This window comes from Muntiacus reevesi, chromosome 1, assembly GCF_963930625.1.
Source record: "Muntiacus reevesi chromosome 1, mMunRee1.1, whole genome shotgun sequence".
Lineage (NCBI taxonomy): Eukaryota > Metazoa > Chordata > Mammalia > Artiodactyla > Cervidae > Muntiacus > Muntiacus reevesi.
Window position 1 is genome coordinate 72,327,158 of NC_089249.1, and position 20,855 is coordinate 72,348,012.

General features: G+C 48.0%; 2 protein-coding genes across 2 annotated transcripts in view; one reads left to right on the forward strand and one right to left on the reverse strand.

Annotated features, from left to right (window-relative positions):
• Positions 1-785: 785 nt before the first annotated feature.
• On the reverse strand, positions 786-14,269 carry NCSTN (nicastrin). The gene is made up of 17 exons (XM_065947464.1): positions 14,112-14,269; positions 12,623-12,727; positions 10,180-10,303; positions 9,640-9,761; positions 9,096-9,241; positions 8,199-8,349; positions 7,688-7,797; positions 7,298-7,450; positions 6,440-6,544; positions 6,183-6,260; positions 5,166-5,338; positions 3,322-3,424; positions 3,118-3,213; positions 2,515-2,602; positions 2,097-2,251; positions 1,638-1,850; positions 786-1,051 (listed from the first exon to the last, which is right to left on the reverse strand). Exons 1-17 carry the CDS (start codon positions 14,194-14,196, stop codon positions 929-931), a joined length of 2,130 nt encoding a protein of 709 aa, XP_065803536.1. The 5' UTR covers positions 14,197-14,269; the 3' UTR covers positions 786-928.
• Positions 14,270-14,309: 40 nt separating this feature from the next.
• Positions 14,310-20,855, forward strand: part of COPA (COPI coat complex subunit alpha) — a 43,068-nt gene continuing 36,522 nt past the window's right edge. Inside the window, exons 1-3 of the mRNA XM_065947453.1 lie at positions 14,310-14,461; positions 17,804-17,917; positions 18,103-18,176. Coding sequence (XP_065803525.1) covers positions 14,422-14,461; positions 17,804-17,917; positions 18,103-18,176 — 228 coding nt within the window. The 5' untranslated portion in view covers positions 14,310-14,421. The remainder of the gene's footprint in view (positions 14,462-17,803; positions 17,918-18,102; positions 18,177-20,855) is intronic.

A 20,855-nucleotide genomic window follows, 5' to 3' on the forward strand; every position in this document is an offset into this window, starting at 1 on the left:
AAAGAAATGTCTGTCGAATGCAGAGTCACAAGAAACTCCTTCCATCACTCTCACGAGAGGAAAACCAGGGCCAAGAAGGAACTCTTCTACTGGAGTGTCTGTTGTTTTTGACAGTCACACTCCTGGGGCCTCTGGGAACTGAGAAGAGAGCGCGAGAGGTTGCAATACTACAGCTCTAATCTAGGGTCACTGAACAAGGAGGCTGGGGAGAAAATAGGTAATGGTACGGGTTGTGTGGGGCAGTCTGTTTTAATGAAACTTGCTATTTATATATTTACATACACACACACACATACACACAAAGGAAAAAAAAGAAAACAAAAACAGATATTACAGCATAATAAAAATTACAACTGAGTACTGTGGGCTGGAGTGGGATACCCACCCGCAGCACACCCAGCCTGACGTGCCATCTAAGGGCCTGGAGACGGGACAGCTGGAGGGAGACAGAAGGCTCAGCCCGCAGATGGCCCTGTCCTCCTGAGGGCTTCCTTGTCATTTGCTCCTGGCATTCAACCCTTCACGTCCTTCCTGGTCAGGAAGGGAGCGGGGGGAGCAGGGAGCATGGGTAGAACAAGGCAGGATGGGGAGAGAAAGGAGACGCTGAAGAGGGAAAAGTTAGGGCAGGGAGCTCTAAACCACCATGGGGCAGGAGTCAGACAGGAGAAGGAAGCTTCTATTTGTCATCCCAGGATCAGGTAGGGGCAAGGAAGAAGGAACAGTGAAGAGCAGACAGGAAAGGGGAGATGCGGGCAGTGAGTGACTCGATTATCTCTCACTGTCTCTTTTGGGCAGTTCCGCTTTATGTCAAAGTCAAGTCTGAGCCAGGCCCAGAGAGGTTCCATGACAAACTAGTGGTTGATGTCCCAGCGGGACAGATGATCTAGGAAACGAACTGCAGAGCTGGCAGGAAAAGCTGGGGTCCTCTTCAGTAAGACACAGATCCTGGTTCCCGGGGAGTGATGAAAAGGACATCGGCTTTGGCATTGATGCAGTAGGTGACGATGAGAGACAAGACGAGGATGCCGAAGCCCACTATCAGGGTGATAAACTGCAGGAGGGGGTGGGAGGGAAGGAGAAAGGTGTTCTCAGAACTCTGGGCAGCTGTGGGAGCTGCTCGGGGCGCAGAGGCAGGGCACTAGAATGCTGGAGCTGGCTCTATGCACCAAGACCTGAACCATCAAAGGCAACATTTCTCAATCTGGGGGCTCAGCCTCCCCATTTGGAAAGAGGAGTAAAATACCTCTGTCCTTGCTTTTGCATTTTTGACTTAGATTTGAAGCATCCTGAAGGCAGGGCCATGGCTCTGATTCTCTGGTGGCCAACAACATGACTTGTGATAGGTGCTCAGTAAGCGTTAGAGCAATGTTCTAGCTCTGGTAGGTGGGCATGCCAGCAGGAGTGGAGCTGGGGAAGGGCTCCACCCTGTCTCCTGGGGTCTCCATGCGTGCCCATGGCCAGGACGAGCACACATGCAAACTGTCTGTGAGGACGAGCTTCCTAACGGCGCATGCTGGCTGGCCAGGGACAGGGGTGCAGCAGGGTTTGGGGGCAAACGAGAGCTGGCAGGGGTAAGAGACAGGAGGCAACAGAAAGACGTCCAAGAGACCTCTGCCACCCCAGCCTCCCCGTCTCACCTCCAGCTCTCTGCTGGCTATCAGAAATATCCGGGCGCGGATGTCTTTCCAGCGGCTCTCGGTCCATGTCGAGTACTCGGTGGAGCCCCACTGCTTCAGCTCAAAGGCAGGGGACAGGGCCCTGGCCAGGCGCGCCGTGGAGCGCACGCACCGGGGGAGCCGGTCCGTCTCATTGGCGTTCAGAGGGCCCTGAACCCAGGCATACTCGTATAGCTGCACAGAACACAGGTCCCAGCAAGGGGCTGATGCAGACCTCGCTCACCCTCCCCCTTTACCGTCTGGCTAGTCCGTGCTGACCCAGGCTGCTGCCTCTCCAATGCTCGAGCTCAAAGGGCTGCATCCCTCCACCGCTCCACCCCAATCCCTTGGGTCCAACCCAGCCTAGGAGATCCGCCAACCTTCCCAAGGGAAGGCGGGTGGAGGGGGCCCTGGGTCACTCTGATGTCCACCACCACTCACATCCTTGTCTTCAGTGGGGACCTGACTTGGGTCCTGGCACTGCTCCCGGGTAAGGTCGATCACCTTGCCGGTCAAGTTGGCCAAGGCATACTGTACAACGTAAGTGGTGTTGGTGGGGCTGGAGACGGCGATGTAATGCTGAAGAGGCCCGTCACCTGGGCGGAGACCACACGGAAACGGGGGATTCAGTGGGTGGAAGGTGGGGGCGCAGATGGGCAGGGCCAGAGAGAGCCCAAGATTGGCAGCAGCCAGATAAGAGAAAGTCAAGAGAAGTGAATCCAACAAATTTCAGGAGGAGGAGAGGCAAACGGGGGTCAAGAAAATAGGAAAAAGAAAGAAGTAAAGATTAAGTCAAAATGATGACTTTTTCTGTACCCCTTCCCTTGGTTAAGGACCCCACCCCACACCAGGTACTCACCCAAGTAGGGCCTTAGGTCTGGCCTGAGAATAGACTGGAACCATGAGTTGTTGGCTCTAACCAGGAACCCATAGAGCAGGCGGGTAACCTAGGATAGGGATAAGGAGGAGACTTGGAACCCAAGGAAAGTTTTATTAGTGGAGATTTCAGTCATGGGGTAGGAATCAGATTGGCCAGACACTGGGGTAGAGAAAACGGTGGCTGGTCACGAGACACAGATGAGGCCCACTGGGGGAACACCCAGAGCATCAGTGGTCCTCACCCGCACAGCCAGGCCTGCTAAGTGCCAAGGTGTGGGAGACTAGGCGGGGACCAGGATAAAGGATGGGGTAGCCCACTGTGTCCCAGTGAAGTCGCTCAGTCACGTCCAACTCTTTGCAACCCCACGGACTGTGGTCCACCAGGCTCCTCCATCCATCGAATTTTCCAGGCAAAAGTACTGGAGTGGGGCGCCATTGCCTTCTCCAGGGGATCTTCCCGACCCGGGGACGGAACCCAGATGTCCTGTATTGCAGGCAGACGCTTTACCGTCTGAGCCCCCAGGGAAGCTCACTTGCTTCTGTGTAAACAGACAGAACGGAACGGGGGCCCACTCGCTCCTACCGTGTGGGGATCAGCCTCTATGGTGTCACTGAAGTTGGTTCCTCCTGCGAGCTGGTACAGTGCGCGTGCCAGCACCGTGGCCACATCTGCCAGAGCCTGTGGTAGGAGGAGAGGGGGCTGAGCGGCCCAGATCCCCTGACCGCCAACACTGACACATACGCCACGCGTGCTGTGTCCCCCACGCTCCCACCCAGCCCGCGTTACCTTGGCCGTGTCTGTCACGAAGTTCAGGTCCTCCTCAGGACTCTGCCCTTCAGGGTAGGTCACGTTAATGTTCTCCGCGGTGTCGTAAACGCTTTGGTAATAGCTGCCAGGAAAGCCGGAATAAGCCTTGGCTGCACACAGCCAGGGCCCTGCCCTTTCCTCCCTCCACTGTCCTTTCTGTAGGAACTCGGGGTCTCGGTTTTCCTCATCCAAGGATGAGGGAAGAAAGAAAATCAGGATTCCATCCATATTGAAGAAGGAACAGAGAATGGGGAAGTAGGAGTGCAGGGGGCAGTGCTTAAAGACAAAGACTTGTGTGACCGACAAGACAGAAGAGGTAAATGAGGTCAAAATGCGGAATCTGTGCCTTCCTGGGAGAGCCTAAAACGTAAGCAGCACTTCTGTGTCGTTTGGGTCAGAGATACAGGAGGGTGGCCAAGAGAACCCTACCACGCGTTATCAGAGCAATCGTAAGATCGTTTCAACGTGCATTCATATGGAAGGTGGCTGGGAACAGGGTGACGAGCAGGGTGACGAGCAGGCCTGTCCACAGATGTGTAACATGACTCAGGGTCAAACCACCTCAGTACTCCTTGGAGCCCCAAGGAGACAGAGCTCAGAAGAGGAGCTAGGAGGAGAGAGCTCCCAGCCTCTACCACCACTGAATAGCCTGCCCCACAAGGAATCAAGTCGATCACATGGTCAAGTCCACCATGAATGATGAATCACCTCTCACCACAGAGTAGTACAGAAGACAGGTTTGGAGGAGAGAGCTGATCTTAAGCACTGGAACGGTCACCACCCTCAATAAATGAGAAGGTGCTACTGGGCAGAGGTCCACTGCAGGAGACGCGGACTTGATCCCTGGTCCAGGAAGACACCACGTACCACGGAGCAACTAAGCCCATGCCACACAACTGCTGAGCCTCTGCTCCTGAGCCCAGGAGGCCCAGCTATCGAGGCCACACACCACAGCGACTGGAGCCCTCGAGCCCGTGCCCTACAACAGTGAGAAGCCCATGCGCTGCAACTAGAGCAGTCCCCGCTCACGACAACTAGAGACAAGCCCCCCTGCTGCAACTCGGGAAAAGCCCACACAGCACCAAAGACCCAGAACCACCAAAAAAAATAAATAAGTTAAGAAAAATAACGAAACTCACTTGGCCTATTGGAAGAAGGGAAGGGAGGCTGGGGGCCTAGCAATCCAGCCTGAGTAAAACCCCATTACCCTAGCCATCGAGTTAGGGGCAGTTTAGGGGTTTTAGGACTGGCAGAAAAGTGACTAGCCCAGCCTTGCCCCATATCTCTGGAGTCCCCTCAGCTGTAGGAACATTTTTACACCCACACTGAACCACACGCAATTACCACACAGTAAGAACACGTGACATTTCACAGTGTGAGTACCTTCTGTCACCCTCGGGCCAGCCCCAGGCAGGGACAGCTCTATCTCCTCCTGACGTGGGGAATGGGGAATGCCACAGACTCCCCATCACCATGCCACTATGCATTTGTAATGATGCCCTCTGCTGGCAGCCCTGGGGAACTCAGGCCCCTGGAGAGCTCGGAGAGGGGGAACCACGGATGAGGAGTACTGAGCTACGAAGAGACTTGGGTGAGGACTGTTTTCTAAAATGAACATCGAGTCCAATGAGAAGATCATGCGAGATGAGAACAGGACACTGAGCAAAGGCCACAGATCGCCCTGAGGTTCTGGCGAGGGTGGCATGGGGACAGGGGCGAGCAGTGACTCCTCTTGACACAGGGACACTGTCCCTCTGTGGACCTCAGACTGCAGGACAGATTCTCTTCAGGAATGAAGAGGCGGCGGGCTGGGCAACTCTTACAGGTTATGGAAGGAAGCAGAGTGGTCAGCAAGAACAACGCCAGAGATGTTTCGAGCTCGAAGAAATCGCTGCAGAGAAGATGGTGGCAGAGGCTGGGACTGGTTCAGCCTCCTGAGGACGACCGCAGGGACAGCAGCGCCACTCTTCTCCAGGGTGCTCAGGAGCGCCTCCACCTGGGAGAGGAGGGGCATTAGCTGGCGGGAGGCTGCGAGGGGAGGAAGCAGGAGGTCTCTCTCAGACCTGAAATGCTGCCCAACTTTCAAAGCAGCCCTAAATCCTCCTAGATCTAAATCCTGCAAGCCTTTTGGGATCAAGCCTCTCTGAATTTTCCTGCTTAAATCACCTGTTTAAATCACCACACAAAGTAGAAAGAGATCTGTGGTTGATTTTTTTTCTTTTTCATATTTATAGGTAAACTCAACTGTCCTCAGGGCATTGTCTTAGCCGACGTTTTACTTACTATTTACTGTGCAGAGCTGGAGGAGCAAAAAATAATACAAAACAATGCTGAGTGCCATACCAGTAGTCCACTCTAGGCTGTAAGAGGCAGGGGTGATACTGAAGCTGGGCTGGAAGGAAGAGGACCTCAGGGATAAACAGATCTATAGCTGTACTTTAGAGCTATAGGGAGGGAGGGTCTTGAACAGGAGTGAGGAAAGTGGACAACAGTTTGCGTAGGGAGTCTGACACAGCCAGGAATGGGGCAGGGTAACCAGGACAGCCGGGTTCCTGGGTTAGCAGAAGAAAGGAGTCATCCACACCCTGTCCTAAGTGGGCAGTGATAGTTCGCTAGGTACCGAATGATCAGAGAACTACCCGTCCTAGGGAACAGTGACAAGAGCTGAGCTCATGGTTTTCCTAGGGAACTGGAACAGGTGGGGAGTTGACCCTTTAGTCAACACCCAACCTAAGGTCCTGTCTCACACACCCTGGAGGCTGGTGGGGATAAAGCCAGGGCAAGCCCATATTCTGAGCTGCTGAAACAGGAAGTGAGGGGGGAAGAGATGCTCAGATTACCTGGTTTAGAACAGTTTCATTTTTCTGAGACATGGGGTCTGTGTGCATCCAAAGCTCTAGTGAATTTCTTAAGGCCACCTGGAGGTGAGATGAAGGAGCAACATTTATAATGAGTCTCCCCTTCCGGCCCATACCAGGGAGAAAGAAGTGGGAGCAGAAGTCAAGGGGAGAGGTGGCGGCACCTTCAGTGAGGACGCGGGACCAGTTGAGGGAAAGCTTTGAGGAGAAAAGGAAGGGGGAGGATATATGCCACACACCTGTCCCAGCTCCACAAACGCGTCAATGTTCTCTAGCTGCACAGGGAACTTGCCATTCTCCATGTCGTAGACCATCCTTGAGCTGCCGATGTAGTCAAAAATTTCCTGAGGGGTGCAGACGGGTGGGAAAGGGAGCAGAGACCCCAAAGCGTGAGGGCAGCCTCAGTGACTCGGGGCCAGGTCCTCAGAGCTCGAGGCACAAAGGCTGCTACTGTCTGCACAGCCAGGAATGGGGCAGGGTAACCAGGACAGCCGGGTTCCTGGGTTAGCAGAAGAAAGGAGTCATCCACACCCTGTCCTAAGTGGGCAGTGATAGTTCTCTCAGCTGCTGGCCAGCCGAGCCACACGACTCTGCCCTCCTCCCTCCCCGCCTCCCCGCTGCGGCGAGGCCTCACATGTACGTGTCAGAGGACTTCCTGAGCCCAGACACGGGGAGAGCAACAGTGGTGCAGGCCCTAGGCGGACATCAGCTGTCATGTGCCTGCCTCTTGCTTCTCCCCTCGCCTCCACCAACTCAGCCACAGTTGCTGGTTCCCCTACTCCTCGGCCAGCCTGTAGTGGCGGTGGGGAGAGGCGGGAGCCTCAGGGCTCCTGGGTGAAGGTGGCAGGGGAAGGGGCCACAGAATACAATAAACAGACTGTATCAGTCGGGGAGTGAGGGAGTCAGCAGTTTAGCAATTCTGGGTCAGGGTGCAAACGCTTCCTGCGATGAGGGAGCCTGAAGGGGAGACACATGTAGACTTTCCAGACGCTGAATAACGACTAGGCCAAGTGCTGAGATCTTCCCCAAACCACAGCCACTCCCACCTTTACCACCTGCTTCTTCCCGCCATCGCACCCCAGCCAAAGAGCCCTCACCCCTTGGAAGAAGACAAACATGACATTGCGGGGCAGGGTGGTCACATCAGGTGCCTTCTGCAGAGCTTCGGCTGCAGCCAGCTGCGTGACGAAGGAGGCGACGGCGCTTTCGGCCCCTGGGGCCACATTCCAGAAAAAAGAACGACTGTCCAGCTGGGTACCGCAGACAAGGCAGAGGGGGTACACTTTGAAAATGGAAATTGGGGCCAGACCCCAGTCCCCCCTTCCCCTGTTCTGGCCAAGAAAACATTCATATCCTGGGGCAATGGCTAGACGCCCACAGTCCAGATCCTGCTCCATCTGAGGCTCCCCACTGCAGCGACTTAAGACACCCGATAAGCCTGTCCTTGCTGTGCCCGTCCCGCCCACCCTGATCGGGCAAACACTCACTCTGGTGGCAGCCACCACAACCCTGTCGTCCGGCTCCAGCGTCCCAGATACATTTATAGGCTTCAGCAAGCTCCACACGTTGTAGTCGGACAGGGGATCACAGACGATCTCTGAACAGGACACAGCGAGAGAGCAACAGGAGTGAGGGGAGGGTGGCTGTGGGGAGGGCCTCTGACCTGGGCCCCCAGACTCTGCGAGCCATTGCTCTGGCGCCGCTCCTCCACGCTGGTTTCTCTGCCGCTGGAGACAAGCCACCTCGATTTGTTGGAACCGTTCCCGCTTCTTCCACCCTGCGCTCTCTGCTGGGGCCCACCCTGCCCCTGCAGTGGTCTCAGCCACGCTCGCCGGCCTGGCCCCTTCCGCCCACCCCGGGCAGCCAGCTCCCCCCGACGTGTCCCACTTGGGTTGATGCTCCTGCCCACCCCGGGCAGCCAGCTCCCCCTGGACGTGTCCCACCTGGGCTGACGATCCCGCCCACCCCGGGCAGCCAGCTCGCCCGGACGTGTCCCACCTGGGTTGATGCTGAATGAGCTCTGGATGAAGCTGCGCCGCATGCAGGTGACAGTGCTGATGACGGCGTGCATGTGTGAGAAGAGCTGCATGGCGCACAGCGGGAAGGCCGGCGCCGAGCCATTCTGACCCAGGTTGTGATCTCGGTAGCACTACGAGGGGAGGAGGACCCCGGTGAGGCCGGAGCCATAATGTCCCTCCCACATCCCCCAAAAGGAGGAGGGCCCGGCTCCATCCTTCAGCCGCTCCCACATCTGTCCCTGAGGCATAGGGCTGTACCCTGTTTGGTCAGAGAGAAAAAGTCACCAACAGGTGCCAAGGGTCACAGACTCAACGACTTAGCTGGGGCTGATGAAATCACCCTACACCAAATGGCCGGGCTCAATGCAGAGCTTCAGTCACTGTTTCTACTGTAATTTGCTGTAAAGAGCACCAAACTGGGAGATGAAAAAGCAAATTCAAGACAGCCTGGACATCAACTCACCATGAAACTTTGCACAAACCTCTTAACTGCTCTGTGTATCAAAATTAGAGAACATTAGCTTAGAATTAGGGAACACTAGAGCGAAAAAGAACTTCAGAAATTACTAAGCTGAATCTCTCAATTCCTAGTCCAATGCTCTTCCTTACCATACAAAGTGTTCTTAATCACGGCTCTACAGCTTATCTCATATTAAACATTCTTTATGCTTCCTTCTAGTCTAAAAGCCTTTAATGTTATACTTTAAGGCAAAAGAGAAACAGGAGAAGGGAATATGAAAAAAATAAACCTCTTGGCTCCTCTTGGAGAAACGGCCTTTCAGAGGGTATCCTGGGACAATGAGGCTCCCTCCAAACAGGAGGAGAGCCTAAAAAATAATTCTAAGTAAGAAGTGCTAAGGGCTGGCAGAGTCATTACCTGCTTAATGACATTAGTTTCATTTTCATCTTCAAGAAGAAAAATGGGGAAACTGAAGTCTTCATAAGCCAAGCCATCGCCCACCTTGTTCCACTGAAAGGCTCTGCAGTGAGCAAACTGTGACCCGTAAGAGTTGGAGTAAACACCTGAAAGGGAGGACAGGGGACAGGATGCTGGGACCCCAAGCACCGAGAAACCAGGTAAGAGAGAGGGCGGGACGAAGCGCTCCAGAGGAGGGAGAGGCGCAAAAAGCAGCAAGCACCACCTTCTCATCACCTACGGTGAAACACACACTGGCAGCAGGGAGCCCTGGGCTAGCCAGCTGGGGATCTGAACACGTGACAGAAAGGGAGAATGGAAGGTAAACAGGATGGGGGAGCAGGAGGCAGAAGAGATGGGTGGCAAAGACAAAGAAATCGGTTCGGGAGGCAGTTGCTCACAGTATACACAAACATGTACTCCTTCACAACCCCCACCCCCCAGAGAACGAAGTGACGAGGAGCTCTGGGTGACAGCAGTCTCCCCTGACCCACTGGGCTCTTACCAAACCCATCATTGGGGCATTGCACACTGGGAGACAAGCCTGAGGCAGGACTGGGCTTGGCTAAAGACACCGCAAGACCAGCAATTCGGCCGGATCTCCCCTTCAGCTTCTCCATCACATCCCTGGAATGAGGCGACAATGCCATGAACGAAGGCAGGGAGATTATTAGGCAGCCTGACATCCTGCCCTCTAGGGTGGAAACAAATGCGGAATTAGGGGAATCACCACTGCTGACTCATTTCTTGTCTTTTCGGTCTTTTAGCTTCTGAATGAGAACTATGATCTAATCTGAGCTCAAGGCTTCATCTCATCTACCCTATCTGTACATCCCTTTCCTTCCTGGGGTCCTTATGCACCTAGAGTTCTACTTACAAGGTCACTGAGATTGCTTCTGATGGCACATCTCTTGTTCTGAGGACCAATCCACCCCCTAACGGGACCAGGGCAGCCAAGGGAAGTTTACACTCACAAGCTGAAAGACTGTTCACTGACTCTCCCTGCTCTGGATGCATTTCCCCAGCAGGAACACCGAGTTCTTACCTGGTAAAGAGTGTGCCCTCTAGCAGAACCACGTAAGGGGGGTTAGGGCCGTCAGTCAACACCCACTGCAGGTCCTCTTTCTTCTCTACTACGTGGATAACCCCTGTGTCCCCACTAATGGAAGCTGCCAGGATAGAATGAGTCAAATTAAAGCATCTACAGCTAACAATTCTGATCTTGCCTCACTGATTCTGCAGATTATTCACCACCACCACCACCCCGCCACCCCACTTTCAAAATGTCAAAAGACATTGGGTTAATGCAGCCAACTCTAGAGTGAAACTGAAGGGCAGAACTGCCCTGGTTCCATCTGAAGATTACTAGGAAGGAATGGAGGACAAAAGAGCTCGGGAGTCTTATTACAGGCCTTGCTTGTTAAAATGTCAGAAAGGCTCTGTGATCTTCATTTTCTTGTCCTCTTCCCTCAACATCACTTAGGCTTATATACGAGATTCTGTAGCAGTAGACACCAATGTGTCTTACATGTGTGTTTTCTCCAAGAAATGGCAGGCTCTAGATGTCCAGCCTGGAGTTCCTGCACTAAATCTTCCTTTGTGCAGATTTCCGTGCCCTCATAGCCTCCATGGCTCTCCATTCCTCTGCCCTATTTGGGAAAGACTTCACTTGCTTTTGGTCAGCTTTGGGTAAAGTTAAATCAAGAGGTTCAAGGAGTTCTGTAGAACAGAACTTCCCAAATGATGGTCCTCAAAGAGATTAGATGTGCTGATATTATGTCCTCTCATTTCTGGGGACCAAGCATTTCCAAAGACCTTAGGCTGTTCACCCCAGGCCAGGAGCAGACACATGTATTACCCCAGGATGCTTCACGGATAACTTGGAAGTATCTCATACTATAGGGAAAGAGTTAAAGAAAAGAAGGAAAGCAGAGAAAGCTATAGATTACCCCTTTTGAGCACTTTTAAAAGGGCCCAACAGAAACAGAGCATTAGAAACAGAAGATCAAGCCGAGGTCTTTTACTCCAAAAGAGTAAAAGATAGACAGATATGAAGTAAGATTTAGAAATAAGTAGGCTGAAAAGGAAACAAGATCCTAATGAGGAAGTGGCCAGAGACTGGCCCCTCCCCCTTGCCTCTCCATATTGGCTCCAGGCTTTATCTCCATAGGCTACTGCTTTGCTTCCCACAGGGCCGCTCCAAGGACATGCAGCAGAATGACTAAGTCCCAGAGGGGATGTTGTAGAGCTCAACTTCAGGAGGATAGGAGCCTAGCTTTTTGCACTAAAGTGGAGTTCCGCCAAGACCAGCAGTAGTCTGATTCGACTCCACACTGGACCTGGCTCCCTTCTCCTCACAAGCCTGGATTAAGAACGAGGTCCAACAAAAATTTTACTTGGAACTGTTTGGAACCAGTTAATCCACTCCCAGTACTTGCTGTAACAAGGACATGGATAATTAACACAGGATATAGCTAGGGGATGAGTGGGTAGAAAAACAGTAATTGCCACCTTGAGCAAGTCCTTCACTTCCCAGTGTCTAGTTTTCTCCAACCAAATGAGAAGGTTTCAGACCATTACCAGGTACTGCTGAGACGGCACTTCACATCATCAATAAACATCTATTAAAGGTGTTCTGACTTTCAGCTTTGTGCACTTATATTCTTACCATTTTTATAGGAATGAACAGATTCAGAGGGAACCAATTTGATGAAGAAGCCAAGATCTGACTCTAAGTTCCATGCTTCCCTGTAAAAAACTACATTCTACCAAAGCTACTATCCAACAAACAAAATCTGAAGACAACAGGTTAAGCAGCAAGGAACTGGAGAATTCGGCCTTTTGATCACAACTTTTTTCCCTCATAGTTTTATAACCATAACATGTTGACAAGGGACACATTTACAAAACATAAAGACAAATTTAAAAGCTTTATTATTTCCTCTTGCAACTATCTGGCTTTCTCAATGTCTTCTTCTTCAAAGAGTTCACTGCCTTACAGAAGCTCATTGTGGTTCCAAAAAAGAGCATTCAGCATGCAGGTGATGACTGGACTTCACAGAGTGTGAGGCTTTTTCTCCTAAGAAAGAGTATAGCTTTCTACCTAACTTACTGGGTGGTTAAGAGTCCTAAATTAGAACTTAGACCACCAAATCCAAGCTTCATCACTGACCAGCAGGACAATCTTGGAAGTTACTCACTTCTCTAGGTCTCTGTTTCATATTGGTAAGATGGGGGGTAATAATAGGGGCTACTTCATGAGGTTGTTGTGATGGTTAAATCAGATGCACATATAAGAAGTTTAGTATGTAGTATTTCCTCAATGTTTGTTCTTATTACCTCGCCTGGTTTGACAAATGGTTCTTTATCACCTACTACCCTCATCACCTAGTTTGTGTTGAGGTTCCCCAGCAAGACTTCAATCATTACACCCAGGGCACAGACTGAAATGTCAACGGCCACGAACACAGTTCCCAATCTCAACTCACACTGGCAGCCAATCTGATGGGTAGCATTAAGCAGACGGACACAGGGAGCTGTTTTATTTAAGGGGATGTAGATCTTCCTCTCCACTGAGTTTCCTTCGCACAAACCTAATCAGAAGATAAAAAATGTAAGAAGAAGTTGGAAGACATTGGTAGTAGCCTCTGTCATACCACAACTTTGTTGAATGGTTTGGGGTATATCATACTATCTGAAATGGGACTGATGTCTACCGTTCTCACCCCCTGGGAACATTACTGGAACAAATAAAAGCACTCAGCTATGTACCACAGAGGGTTGCTACAAATCATACCTGCTTCTGGTTGCATACTCAACCACACTTCCATTTTTCTACTCTGTATATACATCACTAATTAGTTAATATGTGCCAGTTAAGAATTAGGTGCCAGTTAAATCAGGTGCCAGTCTAAGAATATAGATTACAACAACAACAAAAGTCTCCCTGAGACATTTTTTCCAGGAATCTGAACAGAACTGGGAGAAAACTTATGCCACATACGCTGTCAGTTAATCTAATATCAGTAAGTAATTTGTGTGTGCCCAGTGAGGGGTAGCTAGATTTTCCTTTGCTGTTGTTTAGTTGCTAAGCCCAGTGCCACTCTTCTGTGACCCCATGGACTGAAGTCCCCCAGGCTCCTCTGTCCATGGGCTTTCCTAGGCAAGAATACTGGAGTGAGTTGCCATTTCCTTCCCCAGGGGATCTTTACTGACCCAGGGATCTAATCAGCATCTCCTGCATCACCACTGAGCCACCAGGGAAGCCCAGTTTCTCCTCTGGAGATCTTTAAAACAAACAACCTCAATTTGGGGGAAGGTATCATCATGTCTATAAACAGGAATGTTTGCATTTTAGGGCCTCATATACCAGAAAGTAAAGGCGTGTAGGCAAACACCTGTGCACATTATAAGTGCCTAAAGTTCCTTGAGTCATTATTTCACGGCATAAACAGTTAAGAGAACTAATAGCTTACCTTAGTGTCACTTTATTAATGGGACAAACCCAGGAGAAACACAGGGACGCGTGTTTGCGGTGGAATCAACCGAGAAAGAAATAAGGCATCTACCTTCCTTAGCGCCGCAATGCACCCACAGAACCAGGCGCTTTCATCTTAAAAGTCTAAACGCATTGGGAAGAAAGTTGAACTCTTAACACTTGTCCTTTCTGATTTTCAGTGGGGTGGCTGGGCCGTGGGGGAAACGAGGTATCCAGACAAAGTGGGAGAGAGTTGAGCTGTAAGTTCAACAAGAGGCCTGGAAGAGGAAATCGGGAGACTCGACCTGCCGCGGGGGAGAAGGGACCTTCAGGTCCAGGCAAAGGGGGAACTTCTGTCGTAGGAACGAAAAAGAGAGGATTTACAGGGTGGGGGGACGGAGGGGCTGCGGGGACGAGATGGGAGACGGCCGCTCTCGCAGCTGGGCAGATCCGGAGGGTTCTCCTTACAGACTGGAGCTCACGGGCAGGGGAGGCCTCACCTGCCAGTAGAACGCAGAAAGACAGAAGGCGAAGAAGACTCCTACTTCCCAGGTCGGCCATAGAGCCGCCCCCAGCGGTGGCCATCTTGCCTCTCAGCTGAGCGGAAGCCTCAATTCCCACCTTCTCCGGCAGTGGCCCCTCTAGGCCAACCCTGGCTCCGTCTCTATGGCCCGGAGCTCCTGGGGCCGGAAGTTCGTTTCCGTGGAACTTCCGGGAGTCGAGGCGGAGGGACGCTGACGTGGAGGCAACCGTAGGCCGGCAGGGAGTGTCAGGACTCCGGTTAACAGCTCGGAGCCCGAGACCTGAAGGATGCTAACCAAATTTGAGACCAAGAGTGCGCGGGTCAAAGGTAATGGAGATTAGAAAAGGGAGCTCAGAGGCTGGATGTCAGGGGCAGCCCTGTCACTGGGGAAGAAAGAGGGAGGATTTAACGGGCTGAATTGGGCCCACCGTACGAACCTAGAGGAACCTGAGACAGAGGGAGGCCTTTAGGCCTGGCGGGCGATTCACCTGCAGTCCTGTCGCCTTTGGTGTGCCCTTGGGATTTGATTTAATTGTAGTGGTTAACGCACCGCAGGAGGTTCGTTTGGCTTGCCCCCTGTTTCTTTCTCCTCCCCTCTCCTGGGTCCTGTACTGCGACTTTTATTCTGACCTGTTGGCTTTTTGATGACTGTGTTGTAGGGAGTGGCCCAAGGAATTGAGTCTAGACCTCTGCTATTCGTATCCAAGTCTAGTTTTTTCGGAAATGAGCAGTGGCCACCCTCTTACAGGAGGCCTTTGGCTGCACCGTACTAAAATCCGGTGCCTCTTTTGCGAAACAGGACATTGTTAAATCTGAGTTTGCAAAGGTTGCCAGATAAAATAGAGAACACCTAATTGGATTTGGGTGGTGATGCTGGGAAAGATTGAAGGCAGGGGGAGAAGGGGACGACAGAGGATGAGATTGTTGGATGGCATCACCGACAGGATGAATATGAGTTTGAGTAAGCTTTGGGAGTTGGTGATGGACAGGGAAGCCTGGTGTGCTTCAGTCCGTGGAGTCGCAAAGAGTTGGACACTAGTGAGCAACTGAACTGAATTGGATTTGAATTTCAAATAAAAAGCAAGTAACGTTTTAGTATTGCTGGTTGTTTATCTGAAATTTAAATTTAATTGGACATCTTTTATTTTTATTTCCTGAGTACGACAGCTCTAAAACTTGTGCATCACTGAATGTAGGTGAACTGCAAACAACTGATAATGCAGTAGTAATCTCTTAGAATGTTAGAATGGCAGAGGCAGAGATTTGGTGAGAAGATTTGTACCTTGACTATTTACTAATATTAAAAAAAAAAAAAAGATGCAGTATAGCAAAGTGGTTAGAAACTTGCTATTTGGAGTCATATGGGCTTACTCTGGAATTCTGAAACATTGAGTAATGAACTGCAGGACTTTGGGCAACTTAACATTTCTATTTCCTTGCTGGGCTGGAGGAAGCACAAGCTGGAATCAAGATTGCTGGGAGAAATATCAATAACCTCAGATATGCAGATTACACCACCCTTATGGCAGAAAGTGAAGAACTAAAGAGCCTCTTGATGAAAGTGAAAGAGGAGAGTGAAAAAGTTGGCTTAAAGCTCAACATTCAGAAAACTAATATCATGGCATCTGGTCCCATCACTTCATGGCAAATAGATGGGGAAACAGTGGAAACAGTGGCTGACTTTATTTTTCTGGGCTCCAAAATCACTGCAGATGGTGATTGCAGCCATGAAATTAAAAGATGCTTACTCTTTGGAAGGAAAGTTATGACCAACCTAGACAGCATATTAAAAAGCAGAGTCATTATTTTGCCAACAAAGTTCCGTCTAGTCAAGGCTATGGTTTTTACAGTGGTCATGTATGGATGTGAGATTTAGACTATAAAGAAAGCTGAACACCAAAGAATTGATGCTTTTGAACTGTAGTGTTGGAGAAGACTCTTGAGAGTCCCTTGAACTGCAAGGAGATCCAACCAGTTCATCCTAAAGGAGATCAGTTCTGGGTGTTCATTGGAAAGACTGATGCTGAAGCTGAAACTCCAATACTTTGGCCTTGTGATGGGAAGAGCTGACTCATTGGAAAAGACCCTGATGCTGGGAAAGACTGAGGGCAGGAGGAGAAGGAAACAACAGAGGATGAGATGGTTGGATGGCATCATCAACTCGGTGGACATGGGTTTGGGTGAACTCCAGGAGTTGGTGATGGACAGGGAGGCCTGGCGTGCTGCGGTTCATGAGGTTGCAAAGAGTCGGACACAACTGAGCAATGAACTGAACTGAATACGTGAATAATTAACATTCTTTTTTAGAGAGAATTAAAATAAGAAAGTATATATATACATATAAAAGATGACTGGCGTAGACTCAATAGCTCAAAAACTGGAAGCCATTATTAATGTGAGAATAGATTTTGAGAAGTTTCTATGTCTCTTGGGAATCTTGATCATAAAGAAGAGTGCCATTAAGAATTCCTGGATGGCTGAAATGTGTCTTTATAATCCTCGAGCTTTCTTTTCTGCTCCTAATTTCCTTATCGGGCATAGGGAAGAAAATTGGCCAGGGAGGGTATATCAAATTATTTGAGAGTTAATATCTATTAATGAATGTTCCTGTATATAATGGGAATGAGGGTGGGGAATGAGCAACCTAATGGAAAATGGACAGCTTAGAAGAAGAAATAAAAATGTTAAATAAATAGATCAAAATACTCTTTACATCACTAGTAATGAAAGAAGTGGTGTTAGAGTACTAAAACAAACAAAACCACAAATAACTGATACCATCCTATTCTCCGTACCTTCAGAAACTTGGTGAGACTGTGTATTGATACAGTCTTTTTGCAATCAAATAGTATCTTCCAAAATGTTAAGTGCACATACCTGTTCCCGAACAAATCTCATTTCCAGTCTTTAGTGTAAATCAGTAATAATACAAACAGACTGGATTTTGTGTGGAAGCATCTTCATTGGATCATGTTTTATGGTAGATAAAAGGGGGAAAAACTTAAATGCCCTTTAGTAGAATAGTTTAAAAAGTGGCATATTTGCACGTTGCAGTCATTAAAAAGGCTAAGTCTAGATGTATTTAAAAGTGTTATACATTATATGTAGTTAAGTGAGAAAACAAGCTTGTAGAATATTATAATGTTATCTCCATTTTCATAGAACAATATGGATTGCATTAAAAACCTGAAGTACACTCTCCAAACTACTGTGGACTCCCATTCCCAGTCATAATGGAATAACAGAGACCAGGTTTATCTTCCCACCTTAAATACCTGCACAACTGAACAAAACGTGTGAAGCAAAGGTTTTCAGATATTGGAAAACAGGCAGTGGGTATTGCTTTAATAGTGATACCAGATTAGACCTAAGCTAAAGGCTGTTGTGGACCCATCCAAAACTTAAAAAGCAAGCCTCTAAAGGATCAACTAATTCCAAGTTACTGCATCCTAAACCAGAGCCCAGCAGTATTTAAGGAAATATAATAAAAAATCCAATACATGATACCATAAAAGTCACGCTGCGTGGCATCCAGTGAATAAATATATGAACCCAGTTTTTACCTAGCTGTCCCATTTTCTTATCACAGTTGGCAGGAGGTAACATTGTGGGACTTACTTTGCTCATTGGATCATTGTCTTTTTTTTCTTTTTTTTTTTTTTAATCCAGGACTCAGCTTTCACCCCAAAAGACCCTGGATCCTGACCAGTTTACACAATGGCGTCATCCAGTTATGGGACTATCGGATGTGTACCCTCATTGACAAGTTTGATGAACATGATGGTAAGATAACAGTTTCTAGGGAGAAGCTAAAAGAAATATAAGTATTGTCTTCTGGAGTAGTTTAAGCTTTCTTTAGGATTAAAGAACATGGGAGGGATAGAACTGGAAAATTCTGAATAAGAATCACCTTGGAGACTCGGAGCATAACTGTCTTTTTAACATGTATTGCCTGCTTTCTTCCCTAGGTCCAGTACGAGGCATTGACTTCCATAAGCAGCAGCCACTGTTTGTCTCTGGAGGAGACGACTATAAGATTAAGGTATAATGGGTCCGTCATGACTGGGAGTAAAGGACAGGCAATGTGAAGCTTGGGAATCACAGAAGGGACTAAAAAGCCAGATGTCTCATTTGTGTATTGCTCAGGCTTTTGACATTATCCAGAGCACTTAATCCAGTGAACATTTATTGAATGTTTACTATGTTGCAGATGCTGTTTTTTATTTTTAGAATTCAAAGGTAAATAAGAAATGGTCTCTGTTCTCAAGGAGCTTTTATTCTAATGGAGGAGTTAAATATATACCCTAATAATAGCATGTACAGGTTAGTGAATGTACCATAGATAGATAAAGTGAAATGGGTAAGGACAATCTAGGTACAAGAACAAAAAGCATGAGATAGCTGGATACATTTGAGAAACTATAATTAGTTTTGGATAAAATCTGGAAGAAAGGTGAGAGGAGCAGAAGATGAGAAGGGCCGGATAATGGAGTACCTCTCTGTAGTACTCAGAAGTTTGGATGTTATCATACAAATAACAAGGAACCATTAAAGGAGTTTAAATAGAGGAGTGATACTAGATTGATGTTTATTTATTTATTTATTTGGCTGTGCTGGGTCTTCGTTGCTGTGCAAGCTTTTCTCTCGTGTGTGAGTCGGGGCTGCTCTCTAGTTGCTACGTGCAGGCTTCTCATTGTGGTTTCTTCTCTGGTTTTGGAGCACAGGCTCCAGAGTGCACAGGCTCAGGAGCTGCGCGTGAGCACAGGCTTAGTTCCTGCGTGGCACATGGGCTCTTCCCGGACCAGGAATCAAACCTGTGTCTCCTGTATCGGCAGGCTGTTTCTTCACCACTGAGTCACCAGGGAAGCCCCCAGATTCACTTTTGTTTTTTAAAAAAAAAAAAAAAAGTTACTTAAATGGCAATATAGAGAAAAGATTGGATGACTTGGGCAAGACTGGAGGCAGATCCTAGTTAGGAGACCATTACAAAAGTCCACGTGGGTAATGAATAGAGCATGAGCTTCGGCAGTAACATTAAAAATGGAGAGGAGATGACGTATCCAACCGCACCAGAAAAATTTACTTCATGAAAAAAATAATCTTTTTCAGAAGCTACCTAAGGAAGCTGTAAATTATACAGTAGGACTTACATGACAGGCATGAAGAGTGACAGCTGCCTGTAGAGAAAACGTGCATTAGAATGATAGGAAGAACAGCTCTCTTCCTAGATTTTAGGCACTGATCCTGGGGGCAGGCAGTGGAAGCTTGGACCACCTGATGGGCCTCACAAGCTCCTCAGGCTGTCCCTCCCTGGTCATATTTCTAGTAAAGTGATGACCATTGAGTATTAAGAATGGTTAACTTGGGTTCTTCATGATCTGTTTAAGACAAACACTGAGTGACATTTAAGAAAACAATTTTTTCCCAAAGTCATTAGTACTTTTGAAAATGGATTATCTTTCATTTACTTGCAGTGTTCAGATCAGTAGAGCAAATCAGTAGCGACTGTTGATTAATGGTTGTCTGGAGTTTGAGGGGATTGGGAGAAAATGAGGAATGACTCCTAATGGGTATAGTTTTCATTTGATGGTAATGAAATGTTCTAAAATTGATTGTGCTCATGGTTAAATAACTATGTATTAAGAACTGCTGAATTCTAGAATGGGTGAATTATATGCGATTTGAATTATATCTGAAAGATGTTATTAAATAAAGGAATTAGTTAATTAATGGGTATGTAGTGCTATCATGCTGGGATTTATATTACTCTGATGAAAGTAGGATCATCTTGAAAAGTCATGTTTATGGACCATCATATTTTTTGCTACACCCAGATAAATGTAGCATTAGTATAATCCTGATATACAAAGAGTAAGACAGGAATCACAAATGGCCAGAGTCTAAAAACCCTATAGGTCTTTCAGAATTCATAGTTCTGGAACTTGATAGAGGCCTATAAAGGAATCAAGATGATTTGAAGCAAGAAATACTGAATGAAAGTTTAAAAAACTGAACTCTATAAGGGGAAAAAAGCTAGTTACACAATAGTATTTATGGTATGATCTAATTTTTGTGTGAAAGTCAAACTCCACTGTATACATGTGTATTTATTTATAGATAGCTCAACAGATGAAGGTGAGTATATTCTAATATTTTCACTTTTTGTGTTATTTATCTTTTCTCATTTCTGCTGCACATACTTTTTTTGCACCTACTAAGTGTTAACTGCTACATTAGATGCTGGGGGTGTAGTGTTGAGCATGATGGACAAGGACCCTGCCTTTAGGGAGCTTACATTCTTGTTTAGAAATGCTGGATTTGGGGTTATTCAAATTTGTTACAGGAAATGGATCACTTGTGATTTATGAAAGAAAACAATTTTTAAGTAAAAATAGGAAAAAATAGTGACAGGCTGGCCTGGATAGATTATAAACAAGCATTAAATTTTATAGAAGGAAAAAAAGGCATCTGTCTTCTTTTTATACTTTTGGGAGTTTTTCTGGATAGGAAGTATGAGCTATCTTACGTTTATGGTCTTGGTTTCAGCGTCTTTCTCAGTTGTGTCCATCGATGCCTGATACTTTGGTAGCTGGCTTAACTTCTTATCTAAATATAATATTTTTCTGCGTAGCTCAGCATATCTGAGCAATGTTGTGTTTTCCATAGTGTTGAGTTAAAGTAATTTGCATGATACATGAGTACAGACCATGAATGTATGGGC

What these genes read in the sequence shown, in the direction of transcription:
- NCSTN (XM_065947464.1), bottom strand. Translation starts at nt 14,196, where the DNA reads ATGGCCACCGCTGGGGGCGGCTCTATGGCCGACCTGGGAAGTAGGAGT. An exon ending in TTTCTGCGTTCTACTGGCAG is followed by an intron (nt 12,728 to 14,111) that starts GTGAGGCCTCCC and finishes TCTTCTGATTAG; the next exon opens with GTTTGTGCGAAGGAAACTCA. An exon ending in AAACTAATGTCATTAAGCAG is followed by an intron (nt 8,350 to 9,095) that starts GTAATGACTCTG and finishes CTCCCCTCGTAG; the next exon opens with TGCTACCGAGATCACAACCT.